The sequence below is a fragment of the Bubalus bubalis genome, chromosome 16, assembly GCF_019923935.1.
Source record: "Bubalus bubalis isolate 160015118507 breed Murrah chromosome 16, NDDB_SH_1, whole genome shotgun sequence".
In the NCBI taxonomy this organism is placed as follows: domain Eukaryota; kingdom Metazoa; phylum Chordata; class Mammalia; order Artiodactyla; family Bovidae; genus Bubalus; species Bubalus bubalis.
Genome location: NC_059172.1, coordinates 31,672,534 through 31,697,661, shown reverse-complemented (window position 1 = coordinate 31,697,661; position 25,128 = coordinate 31,672,534). Strand labels below are relative to the sequence as shown.

The 25,128-nt window shown below is 35.4% G+C and overlaps 1 protein-coding gene across 3 annotated transcripts in view; it reads right to left on the bottom strand.

Moving 5' to 3' along the window:
- Nucleotides 1–25,128, bottom strand: part of RAB6A (RAB6A, member RAS oncogene family) — a 92,027-nt gene that overhangs the window by 13,235 nt on the left and 53,664 nt on the right. For 2 of the 3 annotated variants that reach the window (XM_044929384.1, XM_006073325.4), the window contains exons 3-6: nt 22,700–22,753; nt 21,032–21,137; nt 19,140–19,251; nt 10,006–10,099 (exon numbers count right to left, since the gene is read on the bottom strand). In XM_044929384.1, coding sequence (XP_044785319.1) covers nt 10,006–10,099; nt 19,140–19,251; nt 21,032–21,137; nt 22,700–22,753 — 366 coding nt within the window. Of the gene's footprint in view, nt 1–10,005; nt 10,100–19,139; nt 19,252–21,031; nt 21,138–21,203; nt 21,310–22,699; nt 22,754–25,128 lie in introns of all 3 variants that reach the window. The other variant, XM_025266438.2, reaches the window with a different exon arrangement.

Below are 25,128 nucleotides of genomic sequence, written 5' to 3'. Positions count from 1 at the left end.
TTCAAATTCTAGCTTCAGCTATAATCTTAAGCAAGTCACTTACCCGCTAAAACTTTGGTTTCCTCTCAGTGAGATGGATATACCTATCTACTTCACAGGTATACTGTGAGAATAAGTAAGATCAACACTTGGTATATTAAGTGGTTCTAACACATAGTAGCTGGGTAATTTGGATAAAACTGTATAAGTTCTGTGTCTCAGATCTTCTAAAATCAGGACAACAATAGCAGCAGACTTAGAGGACTGTTACGTGGATTCATTCTTGTATTCAACAAAAATCTAAGCATTTATATACTGTATGTAAAGTACTTGGTAAGAAGACAACAAAGAAATGTTTTAAACTTAATATTTATGATTTATGACAAGTATTTATACAATGTGTACTAGGCAGTCTTGTACTGTATGTTAATTGCTCTTCTTTATTGGAGTATCATCTGTCTTTTATGTATCTAAATCAAATATACTCCTTTTTTTTTTGGGGGCTGAGCCATACAGCATGTGGGATCTTAGTTCCCTGACCAGGGACTGAACCCATGCCCCCTGCACTGCAAGTGCAGAGTCTTAATCACTGGACCATCAGGAAGTTCTCAAATATACTTCTCAAGGATTTAACTTTTTTCACAGCATTAAAATAAGTATTTATTTATTTGGCTGCACCAGGTCTTAGTTGTGGCACACGGGATCTAGTCCCCAGACAGGGATCGAACTTGGGACCCCTGTGTTGGGAGCATGGAGTCTTAGCTACTGGACCACCAAGGAAGTCCCTTTTGCGGCATTTATAAACAAAGTCTTCCTTGATCATCCTATCTGAACATGATCTCATTCATTTCTGCAACATATATATGTCCTTGTGTCACTATTCATTTTACATCTCAATAATATCTTACTATCATGTAGCATTTGCATCTTTTATCATATACTACCTACCTTTCACTACACCGATTTCATGAGAAAGTGATTCTTTTCCTCAGCTATAAATGTTTTGAAGTCGAGAACCGTATTTTATAACACTTTATATTCTCTGAAGAACCAACAGTGGTAATACACTGTAGGCACTTGATGCTTGTGGAGTAAGGTATGTGATAACTTACAAGATTAAGATCTGCTATGAGTCAAGAACTATGGTTGACATGGGATATGGTGGTGTGGCAGAGACACCATCCCTACCAATGCTTAAAGTAAGTATGTCTTCTCAGCACATATAAAACAATTTTTTTCATATACACATGCAACTCCACTATGAACAGCACACAAGTTTTCACTGAGTTGTTAGTGCTGATGCCCATCCGTTATCATTAATTTCCCAAAAAGTCCTCCTCTCTCTTTCAAACAAATCTTTTTCTTCTGATAAGTATTGATGATTTTAGAAGAGAAAGATCAAGGAGTGTTTCAGTTCTATTTTATTTTCCAGTAATGCAAAATCACATAATATAGCAAGAAGGGTAACACCCACACACTGAATACTTTACTAAAATAACGAATTAATTATCAGATGAAAAATGAGGTAGAACCTTAAATATTACCTTATCATTACCATTTCCTTCAGCAATTTAAATATGAGACCACTTTCACAAAGAAAACAATATTACTGTTTTTTAAGAACAAATTTAGAAAAATAAAGGATAAATTTTTCTTACGTTGTGTTTCCATGACGATTTTAGAGTTAAGTGCTTAAACCAGACTAAAGAGTAAAAGGTTTTAAGCCAAGATCATTTTTAAATAAGAAGAATAAGTAGCAATAATGAGTAGGAATAAATTTATTTTATTTTAAGCCAAAGCTCTCAGGCACTAAGATCCAATTACTTGAACCATGGTTAGACATTAAATGATGCATTAGTGAAATCTCTCCTAGAATGGTTTAAAAAGGAAAACAAGCAATAGAGAAAGCCCATTTTAAGCTTTTATTATATGTATTATAAGCCAGTACATGAGGGAGTGGGGAGGAGGAATCCAATTAGCAGAAAAAACTAAAAAGACATCTCTGTATATGTAAAGTACAACTAGATGGTACCTTTAGTACTGATAAACATTTCTTATATACAGAATGACTTCTGTCTACCTTCGGTGAAAAGGCATGATTTTGTCAAATAAAATGAGTACAATGCACAATCATCAAAAGGAACTCTGTTTTGCAAACACATGGCTGAATAAAACACACACAATGGTTACTGAACAGCTCACAAGAGTGTGATTCCCAATGTGTTCCATGGTAGTGACTGGACTGTAAAATTTACCTAGTAAATTTTTGAATACCAGCACCATTTCTAAATTGTTACTGACCTACAACAAAAACTCCGAAGGAATTTGACCTTATTTCTTCAAAATCACTTCTTTTAATATGTTACTCACTGACCAAATAATTTACTTCAAAGATCTACTGATATTGATCTTAGATAAGCAACAACATACAGAATCCAGGAGTAAACTAACCTTCAATATTAAATAAAACTAAGTACGTACATGCTAAATAGTCTCAGCTATTTCATTTATCAGATATTTTAATTTTTACCCCAGTTCAAGATAGACTCCACTTTTGGTAACAGCACAGCAGCTTGTATAGGACTAATACTCTTGCAGATAGCAATTATTAACTCTGAACAACTATTTGAAGACTTTCAAGAGTAACAAGAGGACAAGAGGACATACAAACTAGGAGTAATTCAATCCTGGGAAAAACGGAACCCACACTCAATGGGTGAGAGTCATGCTTATTAACAGGTTTTCCCAAGAGCCAATCCTAGCTTGTACAATAAAGGGTGGTTAGAACTCAAGCAAAAACTAGAGTTTTACATGTTTGAGGTGTCAACTGACTACCAGGATGGCCATACTGATGAAGGAAATAACAAAAAGGAGGGAGCCAAGAGGAGGGGCCCTAAAATCAACACATAAAATTCCTACAAACCCTCAGTTAACTCCTTAATGGTACATATGTAGGAAAAGCTCTAAGGAGTCACCATGTGGGTGACTTCAAGGAACTACTTGAAAGCAAAAGCTAGAAAGAATGCTGAAAGAAATGAGCAGAGATTTCAGCTACCACCTGCATCAGGGATATAGTTTAGAGTTTGAATCTCACCAAAATAGAAAAGCTTGCTAAACATCTCAGGCTTTCTACAGGTCCACCCAAACAATGCATAATATCAAACTATACAAATTCATGATCATCAGCCAGCAATATAACAACCTGCCATAATACAATCCCAAATTTTAGAGAAAAATAACAGAATACTATGCCAAGCATACAATAAAAAATTACTACATACATGAAACAGAAAAGAAAAATCTACCTAGAGTCAAGAGAAAAAATAAACAGCCAACAGAAATAGGCTCTTAGCTGACCCAAACGTTGGAATTTGTTGCTGTTTAGTCACTTAGTCGTGTCCAACTCTTTTGAGACGCCACAGACTGCAGCCCGCCAGAATCTTCTGTCCACAGGATTTCCCAGGCAAGAATACTGGAGTGGGTTGCCATTTCCTTCTCCAGGGGATCTTTCTGACCCATGGATTGAACTTGCATCTCCTGCACTGCAGGTAGATGCTTTACTGCTGAGCCATCAGATACTTCCCATGGTGGAATTAGCAGACAAGAATTTCAAAGCAATTACTCAAATATGTTTAAGAACTTGAAGGTAACAATGGCCATAATGATTGAACAGATGGGGAATTCTGACAAAGAAATGGGAATTTTAAGAAATAAAAAAAATTTAGGACTGAATTAAAATATCTGAAATAATAAATTCACTGGATGGATTTCCTAACAGTTTAGATATGGCAGAAAAAGGATCAGTAAACTTGAAGACACATCAATAATAATATATAATCTGAAAAGAAAGGAAAATAAGATAATAAAAACAATGAGCAGAAGCCTTAATGACTAGCAGGCATGGGATAATATCAAGTGATTTAATAGATGTGCCACTGGAGAAAATAAGAAAATAGGACAGGAAAAATACTTTAAAACAACACATTACAAACAGAGAATGATATAAATTAGAGTTCCCTTCTCATTAAAAACAATGGAAGCCAGAAGACAATAGAAAGGCAACTTTGAAGTAATGGAAGAGAAAAATCTCTTTCCAAAACAAAATTTAAAAACTCGCAAAAACATTCTTCAAAATCATTCTTCAAATGGCCTTTTGGCATATGTGAAAGCAGCGAGAATTTATCACTAGGAGACCCCTGAAACAAACAGTAAAGAAAGTTATTTAGGCTAAAGAAAAATATCAGGTGAAACAGATCTATAAGAAGGAATGAAGAGCACTGGAAATGGTAAATATATAGGTAAATAGGATTATCTTTTTTCTTCTTTTAATTACTGTTTAAAGCAAAAATTAAAATATTTATTTGGCTTCCCGGGTGATCTAGTAGTTAGGAATCTGCCTTGCAATGCAAGGGACACTAGTTAGATCCCTGTGCTGGAAGATCCACAAGCTGCAGAGCAACTAAGCCTGTATGCCACAACTACTGAGCCTGCGCTCTATAGCCCATGAGCCGCAACTACTGAGCCCATGCACCTAGAGCCAGTTCTTCACAAGAGAAGCCACTGCGATGAGAAGCCCACGCACCACAACTAGAGAGTAGCCCCCCATGAGCTGCAACTAAAGAAAGCCCACATGCAGTAGTAAAGATCCACCACAGTCAAAAAATAAAAGTAAATCTAAAAACAAAACAAAACAAAAAAAAACCTTTAATATGGAGGTTTATAATATATGTAAATACAAAATATGTGACAACAAGAATACAAAGGACAGGGTGCATAATCTCATACGAAATGGCATAATACTAACTCTAATTTAACCCCTAGAGCAACCACTAAAAAGGTTATGAACAAAAGCTAAGGATCAAAAGAGGAATTAAAACACAACATAAAAATATTTGATTAAAACAAAAATGACAGAGGGACAGATAGAAAGCAAAGAGCAAATGGTAGAAATAAACCTAACTACAATTAAATCTAAATAAACCAAACACTCAAATTAAAAGACTGTCACACCAGAGGGAAAAAAAAAGATCCAACTGTATAACATCTACAAGAGACCCACTTTACAAAGAAAAAGAGATACCAAGTAAACAATAAGTAGAGAGCTGCTGTGGCCATATTAAGATCAGATAATGGAAAGGAGTATTATTAGAGCTAAAGAGCAATATTTCTCATTATTTAAAAAAGTAACACATTAGGAGGATAACAATGTTAACATGTATGCATCTAATAACAAAACTTCAACACACATGAAGTAAAAGCTGACAGAAGGAATTCCCTGGTGCTCCAGTAGTTAGGACTCCATGCTTTCACTGCTGAGGGCTCAGGTTCAATCCCTGGTTGGGGAACTAAGTTCCCATGAATACAAATATTGTTATAGAAAAATTTAATACCCCATTCTCAGTAATTGACTGAACTACCTACCTCCCAAAATTACTAAGGCTAAGATTTGAACAATACTATCAATTGTTTTGAGCTAATTGATATTATTTATAGAACACTGTACCTGACAACTACAGACAAGTTTTTCTTTTCCAGGGCACATGGAACATTCATCAACATAGGCCACGTGCCAGGCCATAAAACAAGTTTCAGTGAATTATAAACAACTAAAATGTTATAGAGGATATTCTCTGATCACAGCAGAATTAAATTAGAAGCCATAACAATATCCAGAAATGCCTCAAATATTTGGAAATCAAACAACCTATTTCTGTATCTTCCTTAATGTGGTCATTGTGAAAAGTGAACCCGATCAGTCATTACATTTATCAAAATTCATCTAATTATAAACTCAAGATGTGTACATATCACTATAAATACTTATCTTAATAAACGAATGGAAAAAAGTTCAATATAAGTTTAGCTAAATTAAAACAAATTCAAGAGAAGGCAATGGCAACCCACTCCAGTCCTCTTGCCTGGAAAATCCCATGGATGGAGGCGCTTGAGATGATGCGCACTAAAGCACTATTAGAGTAGTGCCTCACACATAATAAGGATGATTGTATTAACCATTGTTGGCATAATCTGATCTTTTGAAATTGTGATAGATGATACTTTATCATTCTGCCAAAGGCTAAGCTATGTCTAGAATAGATTTTTGCTACTTGTAATACAAAGCAGTTCTTTTAAACTTAAAAAAAAAAAAAAAAAAAAACAAATTCAATGTATCTTTATCTAAGTTGCAGTCAAGGTACTGAATGAAGGAAAATTCCCCATGTAACCTAGATTTTTTTAAGCTTAAGACACAGTCAAGCACAGTCAATAAATTATTAATCAAGCTCAGTATATTATTCTTTCATTCAATGAACATTTATTGAGTTCAGTCTAATGGGAGGCAGAGCTGACAAAAAACTTCAATATTAAAAGTGCTACTACAACAAACAGGAAAGGCACTTAATCTACATTTGATTATGTTTAAACTGGGCTTTTAATTACAGATAGCAAATAGGGAGGAAGGAGTGTGTTAGAAAGGACAATCACATACAATGAAAATGTGAGAACACAATAAACTTCAGGCACTTTAAGATGTATTGTATTGGGATGACCTGGAGGGATGGTACAGGGAGGGAAGTAGGAGGGGGGTTCAGGATGGGGAACACACGAACGAAGGATTCATGTTGATGTGTGGCAGAACCAATACAATACTGTAAAGTAAAAAAAAAAAAAAAAAAAAAGATGTATTGTATGGGTATGTGGTGGCCAAAGATTAGAATTGTGATATACGGAGGGGCCAGATCACATATTCTGAACAGGAGAGCATAGCATACTAAGGAGTTTGCTTAAAATTCAGGATAAAATTCACAGATGTAACCTGAGCAGATCTGTATTGTAAAACAATCACTCTGGCAGCAGAATGGAGAGTAAACTAAAGCTGGGCAACGTTGGAGCACCTATCAGTTAATAAGTTATGGGAGCAAACAAGGCAATAAATAGACAAGTACCTTAATACACAAACAGAAAGAGGAGAATCAACAAGATTCGGTATCTAAATGATGGTCCTAAAGTGTGGACACAACCAAATCAAGAGAGCTTCTGGGTTTCACTACATTTGTCCTCTTACTTTATGAAGACACATTTGACACTTGGGACACATGACATTAATTCCTCATTTTGAATTTGGCTTCTACAAAAGATTGAGGGGTTTGAGTGTAGGAGGCCTGTCTTCTGTATCTAAGAGGGATTAGGGAATTAATACTTGTTCAAACAATTATCACACTGAATATATTTGATATAATTGACAAACCATCTCTATGGCTTTCTGTGTCTTTTTACAAAGTATGGTTTGCATGAGAAATCCCTTGGTATTCTTATTAAAAATGTAGATTTTAGGATATTAACCTAGACTTACTGAATCAATATCTGTAAGTCATGCCTCAGAAACTAGTAGTTTATATAAACTTTCAGGTAACTGATGCACATTAAGATTGAGACCCATTAATCTCTAATCCTAGGAAAATAAGCACTGAACTCCAACCACAGAAGGTGCACTGTCCAGTCAAGAATTGGGCAATGGTTACTGGGCAGATTTGATAAAGATTTTACTTAGGAAAATTTGAATTTTTCTATACAGCGAACTAGTATCAAAGACTATTTTGTAAAAAAAAACATTGGGGTGACTTGTGCAACTAAAAAGATAAACACTTCCATTTAAAAACCACTGGTCATTTAAAAAATTAAGTTTTTAAAAGTGATACTCTAGCTGATTAGTTTTAAGTTCCTTTATAAAACCTAACTCAAGCAACAGATAATCCATAAAAAATAATTAAAAAAAATGGATTATGATTTATTTCTTATCTAAAAGTTAAAATCAGTCAGTAATTTCCACACATGGCAGAAATGCATTCTATATGATGAACTATCTACAGTTGGGGGGAAGATTTTAAACCTATTATTGAAATGTGCTTATTAACATAAGATTTTAGTTGTTTTTTCATTTTTCATTATTTCATGGGCATGTGAGAACCCCAGGATTTCTTTCTTCCGCAACTTAATTATATAAGCTAACAAGGCATAGGTCTTTAAATATTGAAATAAAATTCTAACACACCAGGGTACTCTCTATAAAATAAAACGTAATGGTTTTTATGAGTTAAGAAGCTACAAAAACATTAAAAGGCAGTTCTGTTCCAAAGTTTGAAAATGGAAATTTTAGTCACATTTATATTTAAAAAAACAACAAAATCAGGTCCTAAAAGAATAGGGACTTTAGCAAAACCACACATTCAGACATATCATCTAAATAAGGAGAAATAATAAAGTAGCAAATGGGTTTCAAATTCAGGATAAGATTGTTCTGTAAAAAGTCTCTCTTCATTATCAATGGCTACCAATATCTGTCTGTACGGGTCAGGCTTCTAGAAAAAATTGCATGGCAAGTGATGAAAATGTTCTAAAGCTGAATTATGGTGATGGTTGCACAATGATGTAAATTCACTGAAAATAACTGAATCCTACACTTAAAACAAGTGAATTTTGTGGTACATAAATTATACCTCAAGAAAGCTGTTACTAAACCTATGGGATTACTTAAGGTTGGGACTAGGGGACCACAGCAACCCCTTCTTTAGACATTAACCCAGATCCAAAAATGTCTTGGAGAAGTCCATATTCTAACATATAAGCAACTATTTCACATCCTTATCAAAACATCATAATAGAGAAAGGTAGATGAGCTACCCACTTCTTTGTCTTAATACAGTAACATATGATAATATTACAGCAACTTTTATTACTCAAACTGTTTAATAAATTCCTTATATACTTGCAGGCTCTGAGAATATATAATTTTGATGGGAAAGCAATTTCAATACAATGTGGTAAGTTCTATTACAGGGGTTTCACAGGGGTCAAGGATCTGTGAAAGCACACAAGAGAGTCATTTATCATTAAGTGATAATACCTGGAGGTATGGTGGATAATGGGCTTCCTGGTGGCTCAGATGGTAAAGAATCCACCTGAAAAGGGGGACCTGGGTTCGATCCCTGGGTTGGGAAGATCCCCTGGAGGAGGAGATGGCACCCACTCCAGGATTCTTGCCTGGAGAATCCCCATAGACAGAGGAACCTGGTAAGCTACAGTCCATTGGGTCACATAGAGTCAGACACAATCAAGCAACTAAGCACAGAACAGCACGGTGGAGAATGTATGAGAAAATACCTCTAAATAGCTGACATCTAAATTGAAACTTAAAAGTATGGGTAGGTATCAGTCAGGAAAGAAGAAAATGAGTATTCTACATAAAGAGAACACAGCATGAATGCAGATATGGAGCCATGAAACAGTATACTATGAGGACAAAATTAGTGACAATTCAGTATGACTTACAATGAGAATTTTTCATAAAGCTCTACTTACTCAGTTTCAAGGATTTAATTTTACCCCTTTACTGATAACATACAATTTAAAAAATAATTTATTGAGAGGTAAAGCCTATAAATCTGGGACCAGTACTCTATATGATATGTAGATGTGAAGAATTAAGCAGGTAAGTTTTTGGTTACCCCATCTTTAAGGTAACAACTTGATAAAGTGAGGTCTCCCTAAATTTTCCTGTTCTCCAAAACAGGAATAAACACTGTTATAAACACTGATTAATACCAGCAGTTATTAAGGATAAAATAATCAGAATGTATTTTTATAACAAGCAAAATACCAACCCTAAAAGCAAATGCTTGTTTTATCATAATCTTCTCATCAAACACTAAAATGAAGAAAATTCACCCTAAAAGTAGGGATGCAGTTAGAGTATGGCAGGTTTACAACCCAGCAATCATTTTCTAATCATAATGAAATACTCATTCTATGAACAATCCAAAAAGTTTGACAAGTCTCTTCTCTCTTTTTCCCAAACTACACCACATTTAGATTTTTCACTGTTCACTGTAGTATGTTGCTAATTCATGAGGCCTGCTACTGTCAACTGGAAGAAAATCTTACACTAGAGAATAGAAAACCAATACAATTATTTTAAAATATATTTTTTCAATTTGATAACTTTAACCCACCCATTCTCAAATAACTTACCTGCTTTACATTGTATCCTGCTTTTGCACTAGTTTCAATAAACATAACATTCAGCTCTTTGGCTTTCCTCTCTCCTTCCTCGATTGACACTTGTCTGTAGAAAAAAAAAAAAAAAACAAATTCACCTTTTTGAAAGATGATGATATGAAGATTATAAACAAGGTTCTGAACTTTTCTTAATACGGTGCTGGTTATACAGGTAAGACTAGTTTGATTAAAAAAACTGCAATATACTTAAAATTTGTGCACTTAAGTCAGAAAGACAAATACCATATGATATCACTTATATATAGGATCTAAAATATGATATAAATGAAACAGACTCACAAACATAAAGAACAAACCTGTGGCTGCTGAGGAAGGGAGGGATGGAGTGAAGTTTGGGGTTAGCAGATTCAAAGTACACAGAGTGGATAAACAACAAGAACCAGAGGTGTATAGCATAGGGACTTATATTTAATATTTTATGATAAACCATAATGGAAAAGAATATATAAAAAAGAATGCATACATAACTGAATCACTTTGTTATACAGCAGAAATTAGTACATTATAAATCAACTACACTTAAAATCTGTGCACTTCTGTATTTTCACCCAACTGAACATTTTTTAAGGGCATTTTTTTAAATGATTTGCTTTTACCTGCTGAGCTCACTTTTATTTTTAAAATTTTAAAAATTTTAATAGCTTAATGGGTTGGCCAAAAAGTTCATTTGGGTCTCCTGTAACAGTCTACAGAAAAACCCAAACAAACTTTTTGGCCAACCCAATATTTTAATATCAGATTATAAAAATTTAGTTTTGTGATTAAAATTTTTTAATGTAAAACAATTTTTAATGGCTAGACATTTATCTATTTTAACCAGTCTCAAAGTATTAAAAATGTATGTTGCTTTCAAATTTTACACTACTGTGAAAAATGTTGCTATGGACATCTTTGTGCTTTGAGCACTTTGGATCATTTCTTTAGGTTGGATTTTGTGGATTTCTGTAACTGGAACAAGTGAGTTAAAGTCACATATGTTAAAGTTTCTTGATACACAGTATTAATGCTTCTTTTACAGGGAACCTTCTCAAGATGTCAGCTCTTCAAGAGCAGTATTCTCTCATTTATCTTGGTGTTCCTTGTGCCCAGCAATCATATAGGTGTTTAATGAATAAGCAACTATTCTAATTAAATGGATCTAAGATGACACCACCCTTATGGCAGAAAGTGAAGAGGAACTAAAAAGCCTCTTGATGAAAGTAAAAGAGGAGAGTGAAAAAGTTGGCTTAAAGCTCAACATTCAGAAAACGAAGATCATGGCATCCGGTAGCACCACTTCATAGGAAATAGATGGGGAAACAGTGGAAACAGTGTCATACTATTTTTTGGGGCTTCAAAATCACTGCAGATGGTGATTGCAGCCATGAAATTAAAAGATGCTTACTCCTTGGAAGGAAAGTTATGACCAACCTAGATAGCATATTCAAAAGCAGAGCTATTACTTTGCCAACAAAGGTTCGTCTAGTCAAGGCTATGGTTTTTCCAGAGGTCATATATGGATGTGAGAGTTGGACCTTGAAGAAAGCTGAGCACCGAAGAATTGATGCTTTTGAACTGTGGTGTTGGAGAAGACTCTGGAGAGTCCCTTGGACTGCAAGGAGATCTAACCAGTCCATTCTAAAGGAGATCAGTCCTGGGTGTTCATTGGAAGGACTGATGCTAAAGCTGAAACTCCAATACTTTGGCCACCTCATGCAAAATGCTGACTCATTGGAAAAGACCGTGATGCTGGGAGGGATTGGGGGCAGGAGCAGGAGGGGACGACAGAGGATGAGATGGCTGGATGGCATCACCGACTCAACAGATATGAGTTTGAGTGAACTCCGGGAGGTGGTGATGGATAGGGAGGCCTGGTGCGCTGTGACTCATGGGGTGGCAAAGAGTCAGACACGACTGAGCGACTGAACTGAACTGAACTGAAACTATCAGCTGATAAATCTTACTTCTTACAAAAAAGAAAACCAAAGCAATGTAAGAGAATTTCTACAAGTTTGCACCACATCTATCCTACAATCTACTTGTGTGTGTGCCTCATAGTCTACCTCTAGACCCACGACTGTGGAAGAACTGTCCTTATTCCTCAAACTTATACCAATGTACTAGATTCCGCTCTCTTCTTGTCTACAAGAAGATATTATTCTACAATTTCTCCACCTTCTAAGAGCAAAATCATTCTTTATATATAATACTTCAACTACTAATACTTTATTCTATCTGCTTGTTATATCCACTCATTCTCTATGTATTCAAGTATAAATTTTTTAAAATATGTTTTTTTAACCATTTGAAAGTAAGCTGACAGACAATCAGCAGCAGAACTTTAAACACTTCAGCAGTATGGATTTCTGAAAAACAATGATTTCAGATGCCCTAAAACTTACTCATTGGACCTTTTCTCTATCTACAATTACTGCCTTGGAGATCCTATGCAGTCTCATGGCTTTAAATATCATCTATATGCTGATGACTCTCAACTTATATATCTAGCATGGACTGCTGCTATGAACTGCATGCTCATAGCCAACTGCCTACCTGAACTCTAATTATTAGGATAGCTAATAGCCTTTCTACACTTAAAATGACCAAAAGCTGAAGTCATGATATTCCCTCCGAAACTGTTTCTTTATGCAGTTTCTCCTGTCTCAGTTAATGACGGTTTCTCATGCCAAAAATCTAGGGGTCATTCTTGACGACTCCTTCCCCAACATCATATATTCCATCCATCAGTATATATTCTATCGCATCAGTATATCCTGTCAGTTCTATCTTCAAATATCTAAATTTGACCACTGATCACCACACAAGTTACCACTATCCTGGGCCAAGTCATCATTATTTCTTGCTTGGAATAAAGTCTAGTTTATCCTCCTCTCTTCTCCCCTTACGCATTTTCAACAGAGCAAACAGTGACCTATGAGAAGCTACTCCTCTGCTTAAACCCTCCAATCTCATCCAGAAAGTTTTTACTTTGTGCTACATGATCTGGCCTTCTTTATCTTTCATTTTATTTTAATTTCATTTCATTTCCATATTGCTCTTTCCATCATTCTCTTTATCAGTTATATAGGATTCCTTGCTGTCTCTCAAATAAGTGTATTCCCGACTCAGTAATTTTGTATTTTCTGAGTCATCTGCCTAGGACCTTTTCTTCCTCAACATACTTGTATAGTTAACTCCCTCACTTCCTTAGCTTCTTTACTCAAAAGTCACCAGTCATCTTCTCAGGGAGGTTTTCCACTGCTATCCCATCTAATACTACAAACTTGTCCTTAACATTTCATATTCCTTTTCCCTGCTTTATTTTCAACCTTAGCATATATCACTATAAAACATGCTGTTTTTTTATTTACTTATTGCCTGGTTTATTCACTGGAATAAAATCTCCTTGAAGATTTTAGTTCACTATCCTAAGAGTAGCATCCTCTGAAATATACATGATACTCAATAAACATCTCCTGAATCAATGATTATTTGTCCATAAACCCTACATGTGAAGGATTCCAGGTAGCAATTCTAACTAGTTGTAGAACTATAAGTCACCTCAATAAAATGGTTCAAAGTTAGCTATACCAAGGTTCACAACAGTGGTTTGGATTTGTCAGAAGCACCTAGAAAGACTGGGACTTCCTAGGTTGCATGAGTGGTAAAGAACCTGCCTGCTAATGCAGGAGACACAAGAGACACAGGTTTGATCCCTGGGTGAGGAAGATCCCCTGCAGGAGGCCATCCATGGCAACCCACTCCAGTGTTCTTGCCTCGAGAATCCCCATGGACAGAGGAGCCTGGCAGGTTACAGTCCATTGGGTCCCACAGAGTCAGACATGACTGAAACAACTTAGCATGCACATACCTAGAAAGATTAATTAAAACATAGATTCAAGGGACCTACTCTGGATTAACTGAATCTGGAAGGAGGCTCAAAAACATCAAAAAATTTAAAGTTGACCACAATCCTCTATAGCCAGAATCTTAAAAGAGGGTCTAATATACCATGTTTACCAAGTGATTCTCAGGTTTGAAACATTTGTGAAGCACTGGGCTACACAGGACAAAAAGAATACTGAGCATCTAGGTGCTAAGACACTATAACAGATATATTCTGGTCTTTCCTCTAAGTTTTCATGAAAAAACTAATTGTCAAAGAAAGTGGAAAAGCATTTAACTTTAAATTGCTGTTATTAAAACTTTTTTATCTGATTACAACAGTAATTTTTAAAAGACCAATACAATAAACTCCTATATAATCCCACTCTCTTCCCAAAAATACTAGTTAAATTTCATTTATTCTTATACAGATTTGTTCCAGGCCACAGAACCATCTTATTTATTTACTTTTTAAAGACAAAGGATTCAGGTATATGCAATGATCAAGGGTTTTTAAGCTTCATGTGTAAGCCAGCAATAAATTCCTCTTTTTTTTTCTTTTTTACTGACTAGAAGAATTTCACTTATATTAATAAAATACTACTACTACTACCAGTCATTTAGACTGATTTTAATTCTTTAATATTACAAATAATGGTGCAATAATAACTCCTCTATGTTCATCTTTTCACATTTCTGTGGGTATATGGAATAAGTTATTGGAGGTAGATTTCAGTCAAAAAGTATTTTAAATACTGATGTTAAACTGTTTCTGATACAAGCAACTCCTACAGCTCAACTCCAGAAAAATAAATGACCCAATCAAAAAATGGGCCAAAGAACTAAATAGACATTTCTCCAAAGAAGACATACAGATGGCTAACAAATACATGAAAAGATGCTCAACATCACTCATTATCAGAGAAATGCAAATCAAAACCACTATGAGGTACCGTTTCACACCAGTCAGAATGGCTGTGATCCAAAAGTCTACAAGTAATAAATGCTGGAGAGGGTGTGGAGAAAAGGGAACCCTCTTACACTGTTGGTGGGAATGCAAACTAGTACAGCCACTATGGAGAACAGTGTGGAGATTCCTTAAAAAACTGGAAATAGACCTGCCTTATGATCCAGCAATCCCACTGCTGGGCATACACACTGAGGAAACCAGAAGGGAAAGAGACACGTGTACCCCAATGTTCATCGCAGCACTGTTTATAATAGCCAGGACATGGAAGCAACCTAGATGTCCATCAGCAGATGAATGGATAAGAAAGCTGTGGTACATATACACAATGGAGTATTACTCAGCCATTAAAAAGAATACATTTGAATCAGTTCTAATGAGGTGGATGAAACAGGAGCCTATTATACAGAGTGAAGTAAGCCAGAAAGAAAAACACCGATACAGTATACTAACGCATATATATGGAATTTAGAAAGATGGTAACAATAACCCTGTGTACGAGACAGCAAAAGAGACACTGATGTATAGAACAGTCTTATGGACTCTGTGAGAGAGGGAGAGGGTGGGAAGATTTGGGAGAATGGCATTGAAACATGTAAAATATCATGTATGAAACGAGTTGCCAGTCCAGGTTCGATGCACGATACTGGATGCTTGGGGCTGGTGCACTGGGACGACCCAGAGGGATGGAATGGGGAGGGAGGAGGGAGGAGGGTTCAGGATGGGGAACACATGTATACCTGTGGCAGATTCATTTTGATATTTGGCAAAACTAATACAATCATGTAAAGTTTAAAAATAAAATAAAATTAAAAAAAAAGAAAAAAAAATAAACTGTTTCTGCTAAAAATTGTATTAGTTACATTTTCAGTGTATGAGAGTTCTTATCTATTCAGACGATTGATGATACAGTGCATTATCAATCTTTTGAATAATGGCCAATCTAAAAGCATCACTACGAACAAAGCTAGTGGAGGTGATGGAATTCCAGCTGAGCTATTTCAAATCCTGAAAGATGATCCTGTGAAAGTGCTGCACTCAATATGCCAGCAAATTTGGAAAACTCAGCAGTGGCCACAGGACTGGAAAAGGTCCGTTTTCATTCCAATCCCAAAGAAAGGCAATGCCAAAGAATGCTCAAACTACTGCACAATTGCACTCATCTCACATGCTAGTAAAGTCATGCTCAAAATTCTCCAAGCCAGGCTTCAGTAATACGTGAACCGTGAACATTCAGATGTCCAAGCTGGTTTTAGAAAAGGCAGAGGAACCAGAGATCAAATTGCCAACATCTGCTGGATCATGGAAAAAGCAAGAGAGTTCCAGAAAAACATCTATTTCTGCTTTATTGACTATGCCAAAGCCTTTGACTGTGTGGATCACAATAAACTGTGGAAAATTCTGAAAGAAATGGGAATACCAGACCACCTGACCTGCCTCCTGAGAAACCTTTATGCAGGTCAGGAAGCAACAGTTAGAACTGGACATGGAACAACAGACTGGTTCCAAATAGGAAAAGGAGTATGTCAAGGCTGTATATTGTCACCCTGCTTATTAACCTATATGCAGGGTACATCGTAAGAAACGCTTATGGCAGAAAGTGAAGAGGAACTAAAGAGCCTCTTGATGAAAGTGAAAGTGGAGAGTGAAAAAGTTGGCTTAAAGCTCAACATTCAGAAAACGAAGATCATGGCATCTGGTCCCATCACTCCATGGGAAATAGATGGGGAAACAGTGGAAACAGTGTCAGATTTTATTTTCTGGGGCTCCAAAATCACTGCAGATGGTGACTGCAGCCATGAAATTAAAAGACGCTTACTCCTTGGAAGGAAAGTTATGACCAACCTAGATAGCATATTGAAAAGCAGAGACATTCTTTGCCAGCAAAGGTCTGTCTAGTCAAGACTATGGTTTTTCCAGAGGTCAGGTATGGATGTGAGAGCTGGACTGTGAAGAAAGCTGAACGCCGAAGAATTGATGCTTTTGAACTGTGGTGTTGGAAAAGACTCTTGAGAGTCCCTTGGACTGCAAGGAGATCCAACCAGTCCATCCTAAAGGAGATCAGTCCTGGGTGTTCATTGGAAGGACTGATGCTGAAGCTGAAACTCCAGTACTTTGGCCGCCTCATGCGAAGAGTTGACTCGTTGGAAAAGACTCTAATGCTGGGAGGGATTGGGGGCAGGAGAAGGGGATGACAGAGGATGAGATGGCTGGATGGTATCACTGACTCGATGGACGTGAGTCTGAGTGAACTCTGGGAGTTGGTGATGGACAGGGAGGCCTGGCATGCTGCGATTCATGGGGTCGCAAAGAGTCAGACACAACTGAGCGACTGAACTGAGCTGACTGAATAGGTGAATACAATTTTTATATTTATGTATTCAAACTTATCAATCTTTCCCTTTAAGGCATTAGGATTCCATGTTATGCTTATGAAAAGCCACCTACTACCAAAGATTTTCTTTTAATGCTGTAAAAAAATTTTTTTAATTTTTTCCTCATTTAAAAATTATTTTATTGGGAATTTCAGATTAACAGATACACACTGTATGTAAAACAGATAAACACCAAGGACCTACTGTATGGCACAGGGAACTATATTCAGTATCTTATAATAACCTATAATGGAAAAGAATCTAAAAAAGGATAAATACATATATATGTATTAATATAACTGAACCATTTTTTTTCCTGAATCATTTTGCTATATACTTGAAACACTATAAATCAACTATACTTCAATTAGAAAAACAAGGCAACTGTTACATTAATAAAATAAAACAGATGAAGTAATAAATAATAAAAATAGATGAAAAAACAAAATTATTTTAATGGAATGAATAAGACTCCGATTCTTTTGTTTTTTTTTAATTAAATTTTTTTTAAGACTCTAATTCTTTTAAATGTGAAAGCTAATAGGCAATAGTCTGGCAAAAATTACTGAGAAAGAAGTTCTAAAGCAATGGACAAATATTATCTTAAAGAAAAGTTACTATAAACATAATTTAGATAACTTTCTATATCTGTATACTCAACTATTATGCAGTAAAAGAACAGACTCTTGTATGCATCCTTTTAGATAACTCTAGCTATAAAGAGAAACAAATATATATATTATCTTTCTTTTAATAGTGAAGGTATCCTGGGACTCTCCACTACAAGAATATATATATATAAGATCTTCAAATTCTCATAGTGAAGATAAATAACGAAAATTTATATAATAGCATCGAAGTCCAAAAAAATGATTTTCATAAAGAAAAGATGAAGTCATATGCTGAATTTACTTTTAAATAAAGAAAGACTTTCTTGCCAATTCCAAATGAGGTACTGTGAGCAGAAAGAGGCTTTACATTTCGTAAGTCTTTGAACATACTGTATTTCTTAATAACTTTTAAATTAACAGCAAAAGTTCATTACTGGAATTTCAATATTCAACTAATGAATAAACAGTAAAAACCTCAAATATTAAATTGTGAAGATTACTTAAAGCAGAAAGACTATCTAGTAGATCACTGAGGAATGCTAAAGGCAGATATTCAAGCCATGGGTTCTACAGTGAATGTTAATACATTTTGCATCCTGTGACTTGAATATGTCTTTGCTCATTTGACTAAGGTATCACAATCAAGCTATTCAGTTCAACCTCACAGTTTGGCTCAATCATACAATTAAAAAAAGAAAAGAAAAAAACTACACTACTGAATTATAATGAATATTTATAAGGCTAGCAAAAGAGTGTGCATTTAATCATTATGAATACTTTTTTAAAGATAGGATTTTGATTTTAAAAATATTTTGTTCTCTAACAGAATACTGCTTTTATTTATTAATATGAGGCCTAAAAAATACAAAATAGCTATCAGCTTCATGTGTAAACAATCTTGCACGAGTTATTTATATATGGGCTTACACACAAAAATAATTATTTTAAGGACTGAGTTTAATGTGTGTGGTTTTTTTTTGGCCACACTGCGGGGGGTTTGTGGGATCTTAATTTCCCAATGAGAGATTGAACCCATGTCCCTTGGCAGTGAAAGCGCAGAATTCTAATCACTGGACTATTAGGAAGTTTCCAGGACTGAGTTTACCTATTTCAGGTTCTTACATTAAAGAAAAGGGATGGGGGCATAAGATTAAGGATTAAACAAGTCTCCTTTTAAACTAACAAAAATAATAGGATTCACTAACAAAAATAATAGGCTGCTTAACTAAGAAATCAAACATTCCATATACATATGAAATCATTCCATACCTCTTGTCAGCAAGATCTGTTTTATTTCCTACTAGCATGATGATAACATCACTTCCTCTTTCTGTTCTGACATCATCAATCCATTTTGTAGTTTGCTGGAAGGAGTTAACATCTGGTATATAGGAAGGTGGACAGAGATTAGTGTTATTGCAAGTAACTTCCCAAGTGAAGGACCAAAAAAGGAAAAAAAAAAAAAAAAAAAAAGCACTGGAAGTTGGAAGGAGGTTGGCACATTAGAACCCACCTTTAATGTGCCTGCAACATAACTCCATTTTATCTGAGTACAAGTATCAGTGATCTAAACAAATCACAAGAATAAAATCCACAAGGTAACTTTTATAATAGTTTAAAATTTTTGTACATGACCAGATGAGTATACTATATGTAACTGAAAAAAAATATTTAAATGATGAAAGGATAGCTATGGCAGATAATATGGTGTCATGTTGCCACAATGCTCTTTTGATTACTTACACATACCAAACGTGACAAAGAAAGCATCTCCAAAAGTTCGTCAGCCAGTAAGTCCCAACACATCCACAAAATTTGTAAAGCCTTTCAATAGCTTTCAACACCACTCTGTTTGCATTGCTTATTCAGTTTGTGATCACTTTAACTTGGAGTTTATTAGTTTAATGTACCAGAATCACTTAAAACAAAACCCATCTTTTCCAGCCTTGGATTCTGAGTACTTCAAAAATTCTTACAGCAGCTAAAGAAAACAATTTGCTAATATTTTAACCACATGTGTACAAATTTCAAAGAATACACCTGGTTTTACTTGATTTGGTTAAAGTAAGCACAAACATTTTAAAGCTGCAAAACTTGTGACAGAACAATAATGAACATACATTTTTAAAACAGGTAGCAACCCAAAGAAAAGCTTCAAGAAAAGAAGGACTGCATTTGGCACCTAACCAAAATAAAAAGTTTCTGAATGCAAACCTCTAACTTATAGTTCTGCCACTGTAATTATTCTTAAGTAAATATGATTTCTGTTTGAGCAAATTTGTAAAAATGTATGCTAATATTATAGTTTATGTTTTTAAAGAAGTCCAAGATGTGCTACTATCCTGGTTTTCCTATAAATTATGGAGCACTATATGGAATGATACTTAATATTGCCTAATATATCATAAACCAATTTACAAAGACAATTTTCATCAGATAGCATTTCCCTGGCAGTCATCAAGGCTCTATTCAAAATTTACAGTCACTTAAAATGCCAAAGGCATTATTATTCAGTCTTGAGGGAAAAGAAAAAGGAAGACCATCACTTGTTTTAGTCTCCCATTTAAATGTTTTTCTTGGAGAGAAATGAAAAGTGTCACTTGTTAGCAACAAAGTAAATGAACTAGTCAGAGAATCCAGATTTCACTCAAATGAAAATGATTAACAAAAATTAAGTTTTCTCTTCTCTTCCTCTATATAGAGGATGGCTAGAAGGTAAAAGCAGAAAAAAGCTGGTTATCAGAAGCTTTTAACAGCCTCAGTAGAAGCCTTGAAGGATTTGGAAAACTTGGCAAGAGACATATATGCAGATTATTTTAAAGAAATCTGAAATCAAATTAAATAAAAAAGGAAATACTCTTCCAACCATAATTATGGTGTAGCTTAGGGATAACAGGATACTAAGAAAGCCTTGGAGAGGGTTCATAATTAAACCCAAATGAAAATTTCTGGGGCAAAAAACCCTGGCATAGTAGAAATAAGATATATTGGTACAAACAATGAAGCAAATACTCTGACCTAGATGGTGTGTGATAAGGTTTGGTATGATAAAACTCAATTTTACATGCCGGTATAGAAAACAAGCACAAAACAAGAACATGCATGCAACTAAGCTAAAGGTTGAAAGAAGATTAGAAATGCATAATTCCCCCCCCACTCACTTGTGATATCATAAACAACAACTGCCACAGTGGAGTCACGAATGTAGCTAGGAATCAAGCTCCTGAACCGCTCTTGACCTGCTGTGTCCCATAATTGCAATCGTACCTAACAATAAAATCAGTCAAACAAGCAAGAAAAATAAGAAAGGTCAACCCGTTGCAAAATACCTACTTGTGATATCGTAAACTACTACAGCTGCAGCAGAATCACGGATGTAACTGGGAATGAGGCTACGGAAACGTTCCTGACCCGCAGTATCCCACAGCTGCAGCCTGATCTGTGGGATGGGAAAAAATAAATAAAAAAAAAAAAAAACAAAAAAAAAAACAAACTCATACTAAAAAGAAAAAAGAAATAGTTTTTAAAGGGAGGAGGGTGGCAAGGAGGTAAAAAGGAAACTCATGCAAAAGGTGGCAGGGATGTGAGGAATGAAAACAACATAAAATTCCTTTCCTTTTTCAAAAGGGAATAATATTTAAAATTTGCTTGCTCTGAAGGTACATAACTCAAAAAAATACAAAAATAAAAAACAGCAATAGCAAAGATTTCACAGGATGAGAAGTACAGCTTCCTTTTTATCCGCCCTCTCTACAACCTCTCTTTGAATCCTATACCTTCCGGACAGCACAAGCAGACTGCTCATGTTCAAATAGTGAAAATAAAAGAGAAAAACAAAGGTAAATGTCAATGATTAGCCCCTCTGAAATGAAAATAAAATGTCTCTTTTCTCTATTGGATACAGAACACTTTGAAATTGGATCTCTGACAATTGTGCTTGTTCTCCCACACATTTATTTCTAGAACATTATATATTATCTAGCAAAAAGGAGAAATATCTTTTTACAACCCTACTTAAACGTGTCTTTACTTTCTTATTCACATCTACATTCCAGGAAGAAAAGCCTGAAAACAAGCATTAAGTTCTTTTACCATCATAAAGCAGTTTCTGTTTTCAAATTTTAAGAAATGGAATGCTATATATTAAAACATAAAGGAGAACATCCAAAAGAAAAAGACTTACAAACTTAAAGAAATGTCATTAGAGATAATGCTTTTTGGGTACAGGTCCCAAAATAATGCATTTAAGAGAGTTACTGTTTAGGTGACAAGAATCTCTTCAAAGGACAGCAGGCTAGAATACAGAATTTATATCGCACTTAAAGGGAGCAGTCCAAAAGATGGAAGACAAAAATCTAACAAGGAGATACACATTACTTTTGTCTATTCACAGTCATTTTTGTATATACCATATTCCAACAAAGCCTGGAAGTTCACAAACTGTGTGATATTCAAATGAAATGTTTGAATGGTTCAGAGTGGTACACAAAAGGTCTTTAGCAGCTCTAATTTCTTCATGAAAATATTCTTATCTCAATGCTATTTGTTATAATATTCCAAGTCAAGACAACATACTTTGTTTAACAAGCCTAGGGCTATCAGAGTATTACAAATAATGACTTTCTCTCCCCTTTGGAGTCTACTTGAGGATAAAAAATTCAAATTGCTAAGCACTATTCATTCTATAATAACAGTTTTTCTCAAGGCCTGTACACCAACTTTGGCAACTTTGCTAAGTACTCTTATGGCAACAATCACTGATTATATTTTAAGCATAATATTCTGTCCTGCAGTGTTGCAGAAAATTGCACACTGAAAACATTACTCACTGTTCGATCCTCCAAGTACATCGTTTTTGATAAAAAGTCAATACCAATTGTTGCCTATAAAACAAAACAAAGAAGTTAAAAATAGTAATAATTTAATGACAGCAGTTTAGAGTTCAAGTGGGCATTATGATTGTAGAAAAAATAATGAATATATAAATTATCATAGCCAAATAATAAATGAACAAAATTTTCAGTGATAATGGCTTTTACCTATTGAGCACTTGCTGTACATTAGAGATTCTTTTAGGCCCTTTACATGATCATCTGTAATCCTAATACATCCCTACAAAGTAGCTACCAGCATCATTATTTTTCTCTTTTTATACAAAACAATATTAGGGTTTGGAGAAGTTATGTAACTTGTCTAAGAACACACAACTTCTGCTGTGGAGTTGGGAGTAAAATTGTATCTCTAATACATAATTCTATATTCACTTGATATATATATACTTTAAAAAATCTATCTTTATATACATAATTTATAATTTCATGTATCATATATAGTTCATGTTATACATTTTATATACACTTTATACATATACTTGTGGTAAAATACACAACTGCTCTTTTAAAAAGTCTTTCAAAAAATGGTTAAGAGGGTTAAACAGTGGTTTTTGGTTCACAGCAAAACTGAGCGAAGGTTCAGAGATTCCCTTTTGTCCCTGCCCTCACATACGCAGAGCATCCCTATTATCAACATCCCCCAGCAGAGTGGTACTACATTTGTTACGAATGATGAACTTAACACTGACAGCGATGTAATTCTTTAAAGACAAGCTTTGTTTTCAAACTGTGGTAAAACAAATACAGGCTTGCCTGGAGGATCAGCAGTAAAGAATCTGCCTACCAATGCAGGAGATGAGGGTTTGATTCCTGGGTCAGAACCTGGGTCAGCAAGGTTCCCTGGAGAAGGAAAACTCACTCCAATATTTCCCAGTATGGGACTGGGAAATCCCATAGACAGGGGGGATCTTGTGGCCTATCGTCCATGGGTTTGCAAAGAGTTGGACACTATTTAGCAACTAAGCAACAATAAAAATATACACACCATAAAATATGATATTTTAACTATTTTAAGTATATAAGCAATGGCATTAATTACATTCACAACTGTATAACTGTAATATTTACAAAACTGTAATATTTACAAAAGTTTTTCACCCAAACAGAAATTTTGTACCCATTCAGTTCAGTTCAGTCGCTCAGTTGTGTCCGACTCTTTGCGACCCCATGAATCACAGCAGGCCAGGACTCCCTGTCCATCACCATCTCCTGGAGTTCACTCAAACTCATGTCCATCGAGTTGGTGATGCCATCCAGCCATCTCATCCTCTGTCATCCCCTTTTCCTCCTGCTTCCAATCCCTCCCAGCATCAGAATCTTTTCCAACAAGTCAACTCTTCTCATGAGGTGGCCAAAGTATTGGAGTTTCAGCTTTAGCATCATTCCTTCCAAAGAACACCCAGGAATGATCTCCTTTAGAATGGACTGGTTGGATCTCCTTGTAGTCCAAGAGACTCTCAAGAGTCTTCTCCAACACCACAGTTCAAAAGCATCAATTCTTCGGCACTCAGCTTTCTTCACAGTCCAACTCTCGCATCCATACATGACCACTGGAAAAACCACAGCCCTGACTAAACGGACCTTTGTTGGCAAAGTAATGTCTCTGCTTTTCAATATGCTATCTAGGTTGGTCATAACTTTCCTTCCAAGGAGTAAGCGTCTTTTAATTTCATGGCTGCAGTCACCATCTGCAGTGATTTTGGAGCCCAAAAAGATAAAGTCTAACACTGTTTCCATTGTTTCCCCATCTATTGTAAGCAATACCAAATTACAGTGTATGGATATACCATTTCATTCATCCACTGATGGACATTTTGGCTATTAAGAGTTCCTGTTTTCAACTCTTTTTGGTATAAAATTAGGAATAAAACTGCTGGGCCATACGGTAATTCTTTTTAACCTTGTGAGAAAAATTTCTACAGCAGTGGCACTATTTTATTTTAATTAATTAATTAATCAGTTAATTTTTCTTTATGGTCATGCTGCATGGCATGTGGGATCTTAGTTCTTAGACCAGGGTTTGAACCCGCATCTCCTGCAATGAAAGTGCAGAGTCTTAACCACTAGATCATCAAGGAAGTTCCCAGCTGCACTATTTTAAATTCTCACTAGCGATATATGGAACAACAGACTGGTTCCAAATCGGAAAAGGAGTACGTCAAGGCTGTATATTGTCACCCTGCTTATTTAACTTATATGCAGAGTACATCATGAGAAACGCTGGGCTGGAAGAAGCACAAGCTGGAATCAAGATTGCCAGGAGAAATATCAATAACCTCAGATATGCATATGACACCACCCTTATGGCAGAAAGTGAAGAGGAACTAAAAAGCCTCTTGATGAAAGTGAAAGAGGAGAGTGAAAAA